The sequence below is a fragment of the Triplophysa dalaica genome, chromosome 9, assembly GCF_015846415.1.
Source record: "Triplophysa dalaica isolate WHDGS20190420 chromosome 9, ASM1584641v1, whole genome shotgun sequence".
NCBI lineage: Eukaryota > Metazoa > Chordata > Actinopteri > Cypriniformes > Nemacheilidae > Triplophysa > Triplophysa dalaica.
This window is the reverse complement of record NC_079550.1, coordinates 4102321-4121180: the sequence shown is the minus strand read 5'-3', so window position 1 is coordinate 4121180 and position 18860 is coordinate 4102321. Positions and strand designations below refer to the sequence as shown.

Here is an 18860-nt window from a genome sequence, read left to right as displayed (position 1 = left end):
AAAAACAGTCTTCTATCATTGCTGTGTTGTTCATTAAGATAATGCCTGCACAAACTAAACTGATCTAAATCTCCCTGTCCTTCTGTCACCTCTTTTGTATGTCACAAAAGCTCATCTGGATAATGTGACAGTCCTACAGGTCTGTATGCAGATTAAGTCGCTCATGTACGAGCAAGAGACCTGTCAGGAAATTATATAAAGCATCATCAAAGCAATTCACATGACTCATGCGCAACATTCCAGAATCATAAAAACAAACTTCAAATCTCATGTGTGTGTGGTTGCATATATCGTTCAACGGGTCACTGTCTGCTTGTAGATTGGAGATCCATTGAAGCCATATGAGTTTAGACAGTCATGATGTCATAGACCCAACCTCTTTTTAAAGAAAAAGAGCAATTTAAGGAGATCAGTAAAAGCAAACTCAGTGACACTGTAAAACTTGCATGAATAGATTTTATTAGCATCTTGAAAACATGACTGACACATCATGGGATCGTGTGTTTTATCAGATGTGACTAAAATAAGCATGATGTTATGACCTCAAACTACAGTCTCTCACACACACACACACACACACACACGCACACACACAAGGCCAGCTTCACACATTCTATGTTTATGTGATATGTGAGTATTGCAGCAGTAAGTTTATTGACACGCTGACAGTGATTCTTCTGCGTACACGATTTAAGCTCACAAGCAGACAATTTAGGCAGACATCAACTTCGGTTTTATTGTACAAATATCTAAAAACTTTTAAATCAAGATGCTTGAAAAGCTAAATAAAGATATTAAGTCTTGTATTCATAAGGAAAGATCCAAACGAATGAGTTAATGCTTCAAAAAAAGGTAAATATCTGCCAATGGGTTATGAAAAATAAACGTTAAAATAAGATCCTATGTATTCAAGGTGCTGTGTGTCATTTTTTTGGAGGATCTATTGACAAAAATGCAATATAATACACATAACTTTGTCTTCAGATGTGTATAAAGACCTTACGTAATGAAGCGTTATGTTTTTATTACCTTAGAATGAGCTTTTTCTATCTACATACACCGCAGATCCCCTGTATGGAGTTCACCATGTTGTTTCTACAGTAGCCCTAAACGGACAAACTGCTCTACAGAAATCATTCCCTAAATACGTTATCTCATTCGGGAAAGAAACGGAAATGCGACAACATCTTAATCCTGTGTCAGCCACCTTAGTGCTTCGAAAGGGAGGAATAGAGTGAGTTGTTGGTTACAATTCACAAATTAAATTTAATTAAACCTTCTGGACTTTTCATAAAAAGGCTTAATTCAAGGTCCTTTTGCTTCTCAAGTAGTTATTGAAAAGTTTGAAGTTTGATTTAAGAAGTTTAAGACATTTGTACAAAGTATTAAGAAAATATTTTTTTTGCAACGTTGAGGATTGCACTTGATTCACATAAATAATATTATAAAAATCTCATTGATCAGATTAGCAAGAAAGACTGAATCAGAAATGGAACAAATAAAATGTTTGCATGTCTGTTATGGCGTGTTAAACTTATTTCAAACAACAGAAGTTATAAGCTCCATTATTGTATCTTGCTTTATAAAAGCTTGTATTGTAAAATAGGTTTACGGTGCATTTCTGCAAAGTCCACAAGTAGACAAATGTTAAAATATGAAGTATGAACGGGATGGTATGCTAGAAATGCATTGACCAGTGGGTTGTATTCCCGACTGCATTGGCATACTTGTGAAGTGTGTTACTGGCCTTAGACGTCACACAGACCCACATCCATTCATAACAAAAACAGTGTGTGAATAGTGTGTGTACGCAAACTTCAACACAAAGTGGAGGACAAACACACATTGTAACAGACACACAAACAGCACAATGGATTAAATAAGAGATAAACACACACAGAACAGATGTAACATTGAATAATTGTGTTGTGAGTCTGTTAGTGGAGATAAATACTGTAAGTGTTCTTGAAACTGTGTGTGTGTGTGTGTGTGCGTGCGTGCGTATTCAAGGGTAAAGGCACCAAGTTATGCATGTGATTTCTATAACCTGCGATGCTGCAAAAAGGTTGTGTTAGTGTAGACATGAGTCCGTCAGTATTATTTGTAAGTCTGCACTATTGTGTACTATTGAGTTATGTGTTTGTGTAGTAGGCTATGCCATTAAGCAGAAGGCTTTATTTGCAATATATATCTACATATATATTTCTTTTTATTGTCTTTTCAGAACACAATTGTCCATGGCTCCCTAAAGGGGGCGGGGCCAGGGTGTGGGCCCTCCTCTCAGTCTACCGAGTCAGTTTTTTACTTCTGGGGCTGAAGCTTCGTTCGAGAGGCGGGGCAGCCAGTTGCCACGGGCAACGCTAGTCTACAGACGTGATGATGTCGCAAATGGGCGAGGCCATCTCAGAGGCTAGTCTCCCGTAGGAACATGGTCCCGATGTTGTAGGACACTTTCCGGATGGGGGCGGAGCGAGTGCTGGTGAGAGAGGCGTGGCTCTGGGACTTCCCCGCCTCCAGGAAATAGCAGATTCCTGGGATCTCTTTGGGGAAGTTGTCGGGCAGATCCTGTCCTGAGCGAGGAATGAAGGAGAATGAACGGTCGTCTCGCAGGAGTCTGAGAAACCAGATGAAATGTAGAAACAAAATGTTAAGAAATCGAACGCTGTGTTTTTTGGGAGTTTGTGCGTGTATGATTGTGTGTTACGTTTTGAGTATATTTATGTGCATGGAATATATGTGCATGAGTGTAATTATATACTTATGTGGAAATATAGGCATGTGCATGCATGTGCTTTTGTGTTCATGTGCGTTTGAAAGTGTATGTGTGTGTGTCAGGATGTAATTGTGCAAGCGTGGGTGTGAATGAGAGTGTGTGTGGGTGTAAATCTGTGCTAGATTTTTCTCATCGAGTGTGTGTAAATGTCTCCAAACACAGGTGCTCATTGGTGCACGCACATCTTCAGCAGCTCTTGACTGCAGAATATCGTCCTTTACGTTCCTGACTGAAGCAGGTTGCCATGGAAACAGGTGTGACTGTCTCTGCTGCAGTCAGAGTTACAAAGGACCAATGTGTGTTTGTGTTCTTACTGATATGTGGAGGGGCTGACGTTAATGCAGCGCGGGTGACTGCCTGACTCGAACTTGCTGGCCAGCGTAACATTATTTCCAAACAGACAGTATCGAGGCATCTTTACACCTACGACACCAGCCAGCACTGAACCCGAGTGGATTCCAATCCTCAACTGCAGATAGAGAGAGAGAGAGAGAGTATTAGAAAGCTGTCTCAACTGGCTCAGCACTTTTCAAGCTGTGGGGTTCGCAAGAAGAAAAAGCAGCTTCTCAAAAGTCACAAGTGAGACTTGAAAGAGACAATAAAGTCCAACTGGTTTGGATTTTGCCTTAAATAATAATCATTAAATTAATTATAAAAACGAATATAAATAATATGAAAAATTGATTAACGTGTATTTATTAAATATGAATTAGATAATTAATTAAATAGCTTTGTTCACTGAGCTCATTGCAATGCATTATGGGATCTCCATCTGTAAAAGACACGTCTGATGTCATTTTAAGGTCAAAATCGAGGTGTCTTATCCCATCTGCCTTTTCAAACAGATATCACTTTAGAAGTGTGTCTTTGATGCCTTTAAACACACCAACACACAAGCACGCATGCACGCATACACACAAAGTGACAGAAAAAGAAGCCTTTCACAGGGGCATCAATGTGTGATTGACAGCAGTCAATCAAACCATGGGACAGCTTTTTCTCCAGATTACAGCGGAACATGTCCTCTTATTATGATTTAAATGTCAGAATACTGATTTATTGAAGAATGTGTGTCATGGGTGGGGCTTCGCAACACAAGCCCCATGAGCAACACAATATGAAAGAGAGAGAGAGCAGTGAAGATGCTGTTCTGAAAACACACACAAGTGACCCAAACTGGTCACAAACATCCATTTACATACACATTTAATGATGATGCATTGTTGCCCGTGCCAACGACCCTGATATTATTTATAGCCTTGTTGCCATGCCGTTGGAGCTGTCAATCACACAGCAGGCTGGACAACATACTGATGCACATGGAGTCCTATAAAATAAACAAACAAATGTTCACAACTAAAGTTTAAGATTTACAGTACTTGTCATGAGTCGCCTGAAACACTAACAGACTAATCCCTCTTTACTTTAATTTTAAACATACGCGTTTATAAGGACAGACATTGAGAGAGAGAGAGAGAGAGAGAGAGACCCTGATACACATACACCACACAGATCCCATGGTGACCCTGACACAAACTCACACACCTTTCGTTGATTTCTGTTAAACAGGAAACAACAACTCCACAATCAATCAGTACCAAACACTTTTTTCAGCCGACTCCACGGCAACCGAACTGGATTCTACACTCTGAGGCCGATGGCACTTGGTGGATCTGTTAACCAAGGTCCTTAACACAACCCAAATCCCCCCCCCCCACAAACCAACACACACGTCCTACATTTAACAACAGCTCCAGGCTCAACACACAATAACCAGAAGCAAATCCATCAGCACAGTTTGATATACAATCACAAAAATAATAGTCCTAAAATATTATAAAACTCGATTATAACACCAGACAATTGTGAGGCGTTGTGTTGGTGGTTGCCAAGGCGTTGATGTGCCGTTATAAAGATGTTCTTAGGGTTTTAAGAACATTTCCATAAAACAATCATTGTGGGTCGTAAAAGTGTGGTATAAGTGGGGTTACAAGCTTTTTTCCCATTTGAAATGTAACCACCCTAACAAGACACATACATCTGGCTTATGTCTATTTAACATCTGCAAGACATCTGCAATACATAGTTTGCTCAAAGGCAATACGTCGCGGAGACGTCTGCTGTCAAATGTCTATTAGAATGGATGTAAAACTGCTCTTTCTAAGATGTTTAGTGGATGTTTTCACATAGCAGATGTTTTCCAGAACTCCAGATCTTTAGCAGACGTGTTACAGACATACAGACGTCTCCGAGACGTATTGCAGATGACCAAACGACGTATTGCAGATGTAAATGCAGACGTCAAATAGACGTTATCCAGAAGGAGTGTGTTATCAGGTGCACAGACTCACTTTGATGGGCTTTCCATCGGGCGTCAACACTTCCTCTGACAGCTCTATCATCTTAAGCGCCATGAGCGCGATTGGCTTAGCGTGGCTGTCAATCTTCTTGTGAAGCCCGCCTGCCACGCAATACGCATCACCTATAGTTTCAATCTGTAGAGAAGAAAGAAGAAAGATCTCAAAGTCATCTTTAAACAACACACACAGCCTCTCTATCGCCATCTCTGTTTGAAACCTAAAATTGCAGGTTACTTTACATACTTTACCTGTAAAAATATTAATGATTTCAAGCTGATGTTTCCTGTGAAGTCATAGCCATTAGCTCAACTCATAAATCTTTGTTATAAGCTTACCGTTTTGAAGTTCAGAACAATTATGTTTTATGTACTTGCTCTTCAACAATTTTTTTATTTTTAAGGCAAAAAAGTCTGGATTGTAGCTATTTGTAAAGTACTTTTACAACTGGTAACATTTCGATCACTTTTACCTTTAGTACATAATTTTAAACGATCTTATTCCATGTGATGTTTTAATTAATATTAGATAAATAAAATAATAATAACTACAAAATTATACACCAAATGCTGTTTACACATCACAGCACCTTCTCAAATCTTTCATGTCAACTATACGTAACATCAAAGTCCGTTTACGTAAGTCCTTCCTCTCTGCGGTCATGTTTGCAATGCCTCTGGGCAGCTATTTTCGTTGTAGCAAGTCAACAGTCATTTCTATTTGAATGGGGGAAGGCAAAAAACACAATTTAACTGCACATTTCCGATCAATAATTAAACATGACTGGAACTGTATCATAACTTTGGTTTGCTCAGCTTACACTGCGCTAAAAATACACTGCGCACAGGCTGGCAGCGCCTCACGAGAGCCCCGCCCCAAAGAATCGTAAGTCTTTCTTGATTGGCGATTGGTTCGTTTTACTGGAAGGCAGTACTTCCTTCGCTAGAGCGGCCATATTGAGCGCTGCATTCCCCGCTATTCAGTGTAATGGCATTGGGGCATCTTGTTAGTATTAATATCTTTGGTATCATTCTTCTTATATTTGTTTACATTTAATAAGTCTGTATTAATTTAATGTATTCAACTGTATTGTTTCCAGACAGAAGGGTTTGCATTACTATGTCTTTATTGTGAATTTGGGATGGGATGTAGTGTGTGTCATGAAAAAAAACCTAAAGCTAAAAAAATTTGCTTTGTAAAATTTTCTTATGATAGCTTTATTTTATTATAATAATATTATATAATGTTGTACCAAGATGTTACTCCCTTCAAGTAAATTTTTTCCCAGTGTGTACCTCACAGGGATGGGCGGTTTTAGGTGCTACGGTAACATCGCGATGCAACGTTTCACTCCAACGTTTCACTTTTCCAAACATTGTTGTATAAATGAAATATGTCACACATTTGAATCAATTGTCACATGAAAAAAAATCTAAAGTACTTAAGTAGCTATTTACTACAGTACACCTTAATAAAATATAGTATTGTAAGGTATGTTTGTGGTATTGTGACAACCCTAGTACCTTATAGACATCCAGTATGCCACACTGGTAGTCGAAGCGTGTGTAGAGTTCGTTCAGCATGCTGATGACCTGCATGGGCGTGCATTGCGCACATACGGCTGTGAAGCCAACGATGTCAGAGAACAACATGGTGACGTCATCAAACTTTTTAGCCTGAACGGGAAGTCCCTGCCACAGTCTCTGAGCCACGTCACCGGGGAAGATAGAGTATAGCAGGTCCACCGTTCTCCTCTTCTCCTCCTCTAAAGCCTGATGGGTGTTCTCCAGCGTGGCCTTCAGCTTGTCCATGCGCTTCTTCAGTCCGTCCTGAGCTTTGGCCTGTTCACCGACCTACAACAGAGATCATCTGTTATCTGAGAATTTCCCATAACACATTTCTGGATTCTGTGGATTAGTGATGTTGCTGGACACACCCACCAATATGACGTCACGCGTGGCGTCGTGCATGGGGATGTCAGAAAGATGCAGGCCCCGACCCATGAGCTCCTCCAGCCTATCAACTCGCGGCGAGCCCAGGAACATGATGGAGTTGGATTCGGGTAGGTGAAGCATCTGACCTTTAAGCTCCATCACCTGAGACACACAAGAAGTAAAGTGTGTTTAATGTGTTCAAATGAAAAAGCAAATATCCAGAACACATTACAAATGCAATTCATTTGTGGAGAATTAATTTTAACGCAAGTGTTTTTCTGCATGAATGCACTCGTGTTTACACAGTAAATATTGTCAGAGAAAACAACAAGGAAAGCACAGCGGATTCCAGGGCTCTGTGTTGAAAAGACTGAGAGAGAGACAGAGACAAAAAAGGAAGACAGAGAGATGAGGAAGAGAGAGGAATTGAGAGAAAGAGGGAAAGGGAGTGAGACTGGGTTCTTCAATTATGATTTGGTTGCTATGTAGTTCTTAAAGGTCCGGTTGAACGCGCAGTTTCTGCCAATCTCATATTAATCTTCAGTACCAATAGAGTAGTACTTCATACTTCGTATCTTCGAAGAGTATTTAGTTTGATCAAATTTATTAAAGACATTTACAGCTGAACGAATATTTCTGAAAACAGATGACCTCACTAAATCACGAGCACACACACATCATCGCATTATCCCTGCACAACTGTTGGTTCACTATAGGTTTGTGTTGTTTACATTATGCACGTGTGCGCCGATTGCCAACAAAACACAGATATATGACTCAGTTTCACTTACCGCATGCGGTTCATGACCGCCATTTTTTAGCACTGGGACGGCTCCATCTATCAGATTCAAACGATCTGCAAATCCAGTGTTATATCCACCGTTTATTTAATATCAATCACTGAATACCATGAACAAACAGACACAGCTAATTTTCTCTCACTATCGCAAGAGTAACGAGTTGCAGTTGCAGGCCCAAAGCGCAGCCAATCTTGACGCAGGCACCAATCTCGATGGTAAGTGAGTCTTTGCTCGTCGGTTGACACGTGTGGGGGTATTTATTTCGCCTTGCCAGGTGTTATCGAATAGAAAACTTAAGAGGCACAAGGGTGTGTGTGTCCTCGCCTGGGTCCTGGGCTGTGTAGATGTATTATGCAGAGGAGGGAAGTTCTGCTTCAATAATGCAGTAAGCTGCATGACTGCGTGTGTGTGTGTGACTATACAGTTCTATATTCCATCTCATCACTGGTAAACTTTCCTGTTTCTATGGCGATAACAGGGCTGTGAATCTGACCCGCTGTACATCATGCATCATCCGGTGTACACAAACAGACACATGTACACGTCTTCGAAACATTTTAAGCATTTGTTTTAAATGCACTCATACATATATCGATTCAAGGTCTCCATGGCAACCATGTAAAAAAGATTTTCAATCTGCTTTACTTACACACACCGCTCAGAGAATGTAAATGGTAAAATATTCATGGTTTTACTGAAGTAAAAGTGTAGTAACCATGTTTTTGGTCAGTATGGTTACTTTTTGTATTACTATACTTTTACTACAAATACCAGGGTTAAACTATGCTTACTGTAGCAAAATCATTGTTCATTTGTGGTGATCATGCTTTAACCACAGGGCCATTGAAAAACAGAGCTATGACACTCGCATAGTAAGAATGGAGTGTGGAGGTTTCTTGTGTCATGGAGCGTCCGATAGTTACAAACAATGCACTGAAGCCCATTTATTTCAGTGCCTCCAAAACGCATTTACAGTTGGTGAAATTACGCCATGTTTATACATTTTAATGAGTTGGCGGACATGTCTTATATTTATAGATCTTTTATTCATACTGTATTACTCCCCAGACAAAATCATGCTATAAATGTTGTCAAAGTAGTATTCAGTGTACAAAATGTGCTAATATATTTAGCAAAATTTATGCAAATATTGTTGCTATTGTCTCTGCCAGACAGTCTGTTTTTCAACGGCTGTGGGTTTAACATTTCTTTATTTGAAAATAGTTCATTTTAATAAGGAATGGATTTCTACACACACACTTATAGACACAAACACACGTGTATTTCCAGATCAGACGATTCAGAATTGACCATCACGGTCATGCTTTCGAAAACCTCTGTCCTCTGGTGCACAAACAATATAAAATATAAGTGTTAAAATATCTGACCCACCTTATCACAAGGGTTGAATAAAAAACGGTCAGTTTTATAATTGTGATCAAAACACTTAATCTCAAGAGCCTCGGACCCTAACACAAAGCTGAAAACTGAACACTGATCATTTGACACCGAGTAACTATTTTTCGTCATCTATGTTACTTCGTATTCATCCATTTTAAAGACAAAATTCTTTATTTTTAAATAGCTACTCTATGTATATAGTCCTGTATCGCTAAATTAAGACTTTTCAATTCAATGTAGTTGAAGAAATATGCTGAGTGTACCCAAAAATAAGACCAACAAAAACAACCTACAAAGCGATTCACTGAACCAACATGATTGAGATAAATTAAAACTTCACAAAAAGCCAGTGACCATCATCCAGTGACCATCATCAGTCTGCTAATATCCACAAGCACTCTCTCTCTCTCTCTCTCTCTCTCGTTTTATTCTTCAGGCTGTTGACACCTGACTTTAATTTGATTATCATTTTGTTTAATTTTCCCTTTCAGCAGAAGTGCCTTGATTCTGGCTTTCAACTGTAGCGGCGTTTTGCATGAGAAGACATCAAAAGAACAACAAACAGCTTTCTGTGACACGCTCGCAAACATTTACACACATCAGATCTGACGGCACCAACCCTCAAAACAGCTCACAACACAGAGAACGAGCGCTCAAGAGGAGAGATTCAAAAAGACATCTGCACTCCACAGCACAACAAGGTGCTAATCAGAGAGAGAGAGAGAGAGAGAGAGACGGGTATCTGCACAGACATCACAGCGTTCTGTTACGTGTCAAAGGCTTGAATGACGTCAGTCTCACAGGTGTCCCCTGGTATTGAGGGTCAAGGGCAATATTAGGCCAAAAACGCTTTAGTACACCATCTGAACATCTGAGTCTAATTCTGTATAGTTTATAGGACAGAGAGGGTGCAAACTAGGACAGATTTGTCTCAATCTACATCTCCTGGATGGCAAACATTGATGATATCACTCTGTGCACTGAACTCTTTGTCAATGGTATCAAGAAATGGGTCATGTGAACAACTATTGTCATGCACTGTGTTGCAGATGTTTTTCACAAAGTTACACTTTGCTCAACTTTGTCAACACTTGCCTCAAGTCACAAACTATAGTCTTGTCGCACTGCGTCAAACACAATTAAAGCACACACAATGTTGGGCTATTAATTCCTCTTTATTGTTCCTCACTTTAGTTATCACCCGCAAGACACACACTCGCACTCATACAAATACATACAGATACATACACACACTTAAACAAAACCAAACCCATACACATAGCTACTAAGGCTTAAAACACAAACACACACACAAATTAACACACATAGATATGAACATGCATGCACACACACACACACACACACAAACAGTTAACGGCATACACAAATGAACACATTCATATGCATGCACATTCACAAGCACGCACAGACAAACGCACGCACACACACACACACACACAAACACACAGATAATGACACACAGATGTACAGATACACACAAACACAGATACCCACATTGCACAGAGACATAAACACACACACACGCACAGCTCGAAAAAAAAAGATCTTTGTCACAAAGTTTTTTGAACACAATCAGTATTGTGCCCCTGAGCGAGGCACTGATGTCCCCAGCGGGTCAGACTGTTCTGAGATCAGCACCGCTGAAGAAGACACAAGCACCTGCTAAATGACATGGAACAAGAGAAAATCTTACATTCCCTGCTGTGAATCTTACAGGAACTCTGGTGAACAAAAGATTCCTCTGAGCAAACACAGACTTACTGATGTAACATCTCAAATTTATCAGTGTATTTTGCACCACATGATACTGGTAACACATCACAGCTCCCAAACAGACACACTAACACAAACCTTAATTTTCCAAACACTAATTTCATGTTTCAATATTTTATCATGGCAGGTGTGTCGGTCCATTTCATTCTAGATGTGATGCACGTGTGTGTGTGTGTCTGTGTGAGCTTCTCGACCTGAAGGTCATTTGGACTGCATTTCTGTCCAAATCATTTCATAACGTTCGGCATAGATTAAGGAAATTATCCGACAGGTTTGTGAAAGATTATTCACTCACCTTCTCCCTGCTGTCAAGAGCCGACCCGTCCGGTTGCGTCCGAATGGTGAACGGAGTGGACAGCCGCAACAGAATGTTCTGGAAGGTGCAGGGGATTCTGGGAGACACCAGCTCAAAGCTGTTGATGAAGGTGAGAGTTCGGTGCGGGTCGCTCTTGGTCTGTTTTCTGAGACCCTCCCCGACCTGCAGAACCTCCATGTTGGCTCCCAGCACCAGGTGGAAGGGAAAGGCCCGGCAAAACGTGCTCAGACCTATCCGCAAATCGAGTGGTGAGCGGGACAGCTGTCGGGACGTGGGGTGCGAGGATGAAGAGGGTTGAGTCTGGACCTCTCGGATGAGGAAGGACAAACAGGCGGGAGATGAAGAAGAGGGCGGAGATGGCGACGAGGAAGGGGAGGAGTCCGCCGAGAGCTCTCTGTCCTCACTGAGCGCGTGCAGCCAGGTTGGAGGAGCTTCCTCCACTGAAACATCTGTTTGGTAGATGCGTCGTGCGGCGGCTCGGATCAACCCCGGCATGGCCACTCCCACTGTAGGGTCGGGATTGAAGCAGTGGAGGAGAAGAGTTCGCCTTCCACCTGTCTCCTCGTTCGTCTCTTCGTTCTCCTGAGGAGCATCTTTGCATAGGAAAGAGGGAGCCTCAGATGTAGCTCTCCGGCCGCAGGAGGTTCTGATGTGCTCCAGGAGAGCGTCGAAACCATTGAAGAAATCCTGCAGGCTCCCGCCGAGAGCTCGCAGAACCCTCTCGTTCTCCTCCAGGCATAGACCAAAGAATTCCTCTCCGAAACGGCCTCGTACGGCTGCAAAGTCCACACCTGAGCGAAAAAGGAAACAATTTTTTATTTCTACAGCTATGTTAGAATAGGATTGCATTTATTGTGTTAGTAGGTCGTGGGTTCCATCCATCCACAGAAAAGACACACATACTGATGTTTACATTGTAATGCAGTGTAATTCTCTTTGGATAAAAGCATCTGCCAAATACATGAGTGTAAATGTATTTTTTAACATTGTCTGAAAAAAAAATCCAAATGTGCAATGAGGGTTTCTTTGCATAAATGACACAAATTATAAATTTGCATAATATGAGATTAATTAATCATTTTTTCACCCTCATCTCATTCTGAACCTCTATGACTTTCTTTTTTGTGAGCACAAAACAAAAGAAGATATTAAGAAGTTAATAATCAAACAACATTACATCCCATTGACATGAACACAATTTCCCAAATTTCTTTTTGTGTATTGAACATGAAAAAAAGAGTCATATAAAAGTGTGTCTAAACAGCATGAAATTGAATTTATGTTGGCCAAAAAAATATTTTGGGGTGAACTATCGCTTTAAGTTTAAGTTATAAAAAAGTGCTCTGTTTAAGTTAGAGAACCTGAAGTGACTATTTCTCCAAAACATAAAACACTCATGTGTGCTTCTAAACAAACAAGATACATTCTGGACTACTGCGATGTGAAAGGTAAACATATTTTACTTTTTCATACCGTTGCTTTTATTCACATTTAACACAGGATTATAAAACAGCAGCAATAAAAATTAATGGTGATAGACACATATTCAGAGAAGGGTAACTTGTAATATAAAACATAAAATAAAAATCTGCTGAGTAAACCACATGAAAGAATCGCGTAATTTAACGGTAATTTAATTATTTTCCCTTGAAAGAGTAAAATAACGGATTACTCTTGTTTTTTCTGTAATTTAATTACAGTTACTTCTGATGTGATTGAAATATTGTGTAATATATTCAATAGACAAATTATTCTAATCAAATTTATAAATCTAACTTTAAATGTATGCTTTAATATATCCTCATATATGTAATACTTTGGTCAGTTAAAAAGAATAATTTCTTATAACTTCTCAAAGATGCCCATGTTATTATTTGAATGAATTCAATAAGCTGTTTCATTTCTATCCTTGAATCAATGCTAATCGAGGTTGATGTAAGATATAGAAGGTAATCAGTAATAAGTAGTAAAATACTTTTTGGATGGAGTAATGTGTACCGTAATTTATTTACACTATTGAATAGGTGATGAGTAACTAGTAATTAATTACTTTTTCTGAGTAACTTACCCAACACAGAGTATACTACAGTATTTAGTACGGTTTATCAATATACTAGAGTTAAGACTACAGAATACTATAGTACAGTAATACACTACAGTATAGAACAATTTCTTACATTTTACTATAGTAAATATTTTTATGTGGGAATACAGTTCGGTAGTTTAACTGAAGGCTGTTAACGTATGACATATAGCAATGTGAATATAAAATGTGCATCACAGTGGGTTTATTGGTATTTTCTAATGACTTCAGCCACGTTCAATCATTTGCACTTGAAATGATCCGTTTTATACCACATATTTAACAGCAATAAAATACACTGCTTTATTCTGTTTCTATTTCTAACCTCGTTTGCATATACAACTTGCATTTCTTTTACAACATGCCTTTACACAAAGACGTGACCCCAGAATAAACAGCAGAGAGCTGCAGCATCAGTACCGCTGTGACGCGATGATGCTCTGCTACATGAAAGCAAGATGCGTGCAGTAGGTTTATCTGGGCACTGCTCAGTTTAGATGCCTCATTGCGGTTTATTTATAAACGTGTTCTGGTTAAGGGTGGCAGAGTTTGTATCTTAGCAACAGCTCGTATACGGAGACTGCAGAAATTGGGAGGCAGTTTTTAGGAAAGTGTACAGAGACGCGTGTGTGTGTGTCTGTTGAGGTCATCGATTTGCTATTGATGTCTATGGATGTGTATGTACACTAACATCTCTTTTGCGAGAGGAATCAAGATCAAAGATTTTGCACATTGTTTTACGTACCTAAAATAGTTGCTGTGTACTTCAATATTCCTGAAATGTCGGTCTGCGTGTCACAGCGCGAGTTTTCATACAAACACTTCTGCTCATCTGACAAGCTCCTCACAAACTCCTGCCCACTGCGAGAGGGAGAAAGATAGATGAACTACAATTGACCAACATCATAGACGACATTTTCAAGAGGAAAATGATAGGAAGTTCATCTCGCAAACAACACGAAACAGCATTAAGCGCTCATGATGTGATAATAGCAAAACAGGTCGTTCAATCAATTTATACATCTGGATTTACTGAATGGTTTAAATGTGAGTTCAAATTGTATTGTGGAGGATTAACCGTACTGTATTACTTTCATTATTTCACATTAACCAGCATTAAATCATCTCTTAACTATGTCAGGATGTATTTAAACGGCAGTAAATGGACAGCCAGTGACGACATAAGCAGTGAACGTTGTTTCGGATGTCCGGAAAATTACGTTTTCATGAAAGTTTATGAAGAACACCCTTATTTGTCTTTGGAATAACATGAGCTGATAAATCATTCACAGCAAGACAAGAAAAGCATATTAAGGAGATGAACATGCTCCATTTTGATTTACTGTTGACGTTAATGGAGATATTCTGTAATATTTCATTTCAGTTTCAGAGATGCTTCTATTAGTCAGTGTTTCTAGTGTTTCATTCGAGTATAAACTCCAAAAATTGTTAAGGAGAAATAAAAGAGAAAGAAATGAGAGTGTAATTGTTGAAACACATGAAGAGTATGGAGGCGTAAAATGAATGTAGAGATCAAACAATCTGGATTCGAGTAAATTTGATGAGAAATGTTTGAGTTCATATTGAGATTTTCAATAATATTGACTTTTGATTGCAGACTTGATAAATCTGCGCTCAGTTTGACACCTTGTTGACATCTCTTCTGAACCTAATACAGAGACACCTGTGAGATTTCTGACTCTATTTGTCCAGAGAAACATCTGAGACACAGATGGGACTTATGCAAAACTTTCCATTTGCTCTTCATTTAATCTTGTTGATTTCTAAGATAAATAATTAAGATATAATAGAGATCCCATCTGAGATTTTTCTTTCCTTCATAGTTGTTTTATCCAAATTAGACAAACCCAACTGTTGGTTTAAATTTACCTAACAAATTTGAATCAACCATGATTTGAACAAATCCAGCATTTTATGAGATGGCTGGAGTTTTATTAGAAACAGGAAACATGAATGCGTTTCTTAGATGAATTTGTGCAGTGTCTGGTTGTGTGTGTGTGGATGTACCTGATTTCTCTCTGTCTGTAATACTCGGCCGTTCTCTGCAGGGCCAGCTGAATCGTCTGGCTCTAAAAATAAAACAGAGCATTGCGGTAACCGGTTGCAATAAACCCAAACCCAGTCCAAAAGCAACAGTAGCAAAGCAGGATTTCACAGGCAAACAGGACTGTTACATTTCTGCCTTAAAAACACTGAAATAATTGTATAGGGTCAACAAGCTCTCAAAGATGCCCAGAGAGCATTTAACCTGTTCATTTTCATCGACCATCGTTCACTAGATTTTGAAAACATCAGAGCTGGTATAGACAGCTCACTCCAGCAACTTCAGAAACCTGTCAACATCACTTGAGTCGGCATAGGTTTGGGTGTTCGATTCGTCCCCCTTTAAAGGGATTCACAGTGATGATCGAACGGTAACAGAATATACCCTTAAGCCTTATCGAATCATCTGTCTTTATCGTGCTGCCACAGCAACAACATTCCAATCATAATCCTCCTCATTTCAGCAAAGCTCTTAATAGCTCAAATCCAGATTTACCTGGTCAAATCTCCTTTAGAGATCTTTCACCGCTTGCTCACACGCTCGCTCTCGTAAGCTGCTTCATACTAACACCTGGACATGAGGTTTACATTTGGGAACTCTGAAAATGATTGTGTGTGTATAAGAGAGGGAGTTAGAGATTTAAACTGAACAATCGTGTGAGTCTGAATTCACGTGACTGTAGAATTGATGTTCACATATTCCCACTTGAAAACATAAATAGGCATAAATAGTCTCACACACATCATGAACACTAGGTTTATATATTAAACACACACACACAACAGCCCCTCATAAAAAGTGTTCTGAATTTCATTTAAACATTTATTATGTGTATTTTGGGTTATTAACATCCATTAACATTGATTTCTGCACTGTAGGCAACACCTGAACCCCAGCTCACTCTGTTTTGGATCTGTGCCATTGGAGCAGTTGGTGGAACACACACACACAGGATGAATCCACTAGAGTGAACCTCAGGGAAAGCAAATTCTGATGCAGAACTGACTGCAGAGTGCAGACATGCATGCACATAGCCCATCATCCTCTCTTTTTTGCGCCTCTGCATATGTGCCTGAGAGAGGATATCTTGACAAACAGACACACACCTGAATGTTTTTCTGCACTGTTATGTTTCACACATACAGACAAAATGAATATGTAACACACACACACACTAATAAACAGAATACTGCTGGGCCCGAACAGCCCATCCATTCAGATTGCTTAAATAACAGAAACACATCTGAATATATCCAAGGTAAAGTTCGGTACCGTGGGTGAGGTGAGGCGTCTTAAACTCTCCCCGAGCGAGTCCAGATTGACGCGTTTGCGCCGCGCGACCCTCCTGCTGACGGCCGCGTCATCGAACGGACACGAGAGCGTGTCCACAGGACTCCTGCCGTTCCAGAAGACGCGCGAGAAAGGGCACTCTCCGTCCTCAACCGGGCTCTCCAAATAATCCGAGCCCATGGAACTGAAGGATTCGGAGGAGATCTTCCGCGAGGACATACTGCTGATGCGGGCGCAACCATCAGACGCGCGGCTGACACAGAACCATGACGGAACCGGGACGCGCGAGTCAGCCGTGCGCTCTCGCTCCCCGGGTATGGATGCAGCAGGACCTCGGGTTTGCCAAGTGCGCGTTTTATTTTTGGAACGCAAAACACAGATTTTGTCTGCGTGGGTGTAGGGCGGTATGAAGCGCGGCGTTTAAATTAAAGAATTCCGTTCTCACCGGCGACCCGACCGCTCCGTAGACCGATAAAGAGCCCCGGAGACCTCATGATACCCGCCGATGCTGTCCGTCCGTCTGTCCTTGCGGGTCGACGCTAGGAGAATCACGGAGACGCTTGCCCAGATTCGCGTAAAAATGTGAAATCTTCCAACATCCAGACAGCGCGGAACTACGAGAACCAATCAGTTTTCACTGAGCAAAAGCCTGCACACCCCTCCCCGAGATAGAGAGAGAGTGAGAGAGAGTGAGAGAGAGAGAGAGAGAGAGAGAGAGAAAGAAAGAGAAATTGAGGTGAAAAAATTATAATGCATGCAAAGCTATGTCGGTCATTCTTTATACATTACTGCATTTTCATTATACTGTAACTCACGTGGACCCGAATATATTTTCCTATTTACATTTAGAAAGAGAGAGAAAGAGACATGTATGCAAAGCAATGTCACACTTTTTGACATTATGTTAACAGGGATCGCAGTTATTTGCCATTCATAGGGCTGGGAAATGTTGTCTGTGTTCACAATTAATAATGTAATCAAATTGTTATTTTGAATCTTTAATTGTGAGAGTAAGCCTGTGTTCTGGGCATTTGTGAGAATCGTTTTCAAAATCGTAAATCTGATGGCTTTCCATCTCTGTGCTCTTGTTGAGGGCCTAAATGATAATTAATGAGTTTGTTTAATAATTATTCAACAGTGTTTAATAAACAATCAGAGAGAGAGAAACAGAACTCCACCAAAGCAGTGTGCTTGTCTGTACAGACACGGTGTTTCACCAGCTGTGGAGCATCTTTTATTCTGACAACTAAAAAAAAAAATGTTTGTAGTAACACTGAAAATATTAATCAAAGAGTGTATCGTTACGGTATATGAGATTACAGTAGAGTCTATACTGTAGTGCTGGAGGCTCCTGAACCTCCATCATTCAGTTCTGTTTGGTACATTTATAATACAGCTACACGACAGACATTATATAATGTATATACAACATGCATCATGTAATAAAAAACAGGTAAAACAATTATAATACTGTACAAAAATACACAATATAGTACGCACAATGTCGCAGCTTTTGTTATAAATACAGCAAAAGACAACTGTGTGCTTTTAGCAGAAATTATAAAAATTCAACGTTTAATTTTAGAAAGTAGGTTAACTTTAACAATGACCTGGATGTCTCGCATTTTTCACAAACATTGGTTTGTTCATGTCACAAGAGAGCGAGAGTAAGAGATAGTCAGGTCGTGTTAGCAGGCCTGAAGGATGAACTTTGTGTGTGTGTGTTGCCTTCTGGATAATTCGCTTTTCTTTTTTTGTCCTTCACTCTTTTCCCATCATGCCTCTTTCCGCTCTGGAGTCTGACCCACTTTCTCTTTTTTGCTTGTTAGTGTTCATATATTACACAGTATGTGTGTGTAAGCAGTCACAAGCTTCATTCAGCATTAGGTTCTGGATATAAATCATCTAAAAATGGAATGACATTGAAAAGAAAAGCAACCCAAAATAACATGAACACACCACAGTATTCTGAAATATGCATTCATACAATATTTATGGTAATGCAAGCATTAATCTGCACAACTAGTTCCTGTCTGTCCAGGTAAAA

General features: G+C 39.9%; 1 protein-coding gene across 1 annotated transcript; it reads right to left on the bottom strand.

Moving 5' to 3' along the window:
- Positions 1 to 442: 442 nt before the first annotated feature.
- On the bottom strand, positions 443 to 17884 carry gucy1a2 (guanylate cyclase 1, soluble, alpha 2). The gene is made up of 9 exons (XM_056757588.1): positions 16796 to 17884; positions 15487 to 15548; positions 14204 to 14319; positions 11355 to 12166; positions 7071 to 7226; positions 6654 to 6983; positions 5125 to 5268; positions 3088 to 3242; positions 443 to 2614 (listed from the first exon to the last, which is right to left on the bottom strand). The coding sequence occupies exons 1-9, from the start codon at positions 17030 to 17032 to the stop codon at positions 2404 to 2406; spliced, it is 2223 nt and encodes a 740-aa protein (XP_056613566.1). The 5' UTR covers positions 17033 to 17884; the 3' UTR covers positions 443 to 2403.
- Positions 17885 to 18860: the final 976 nt, after the last annotated feature.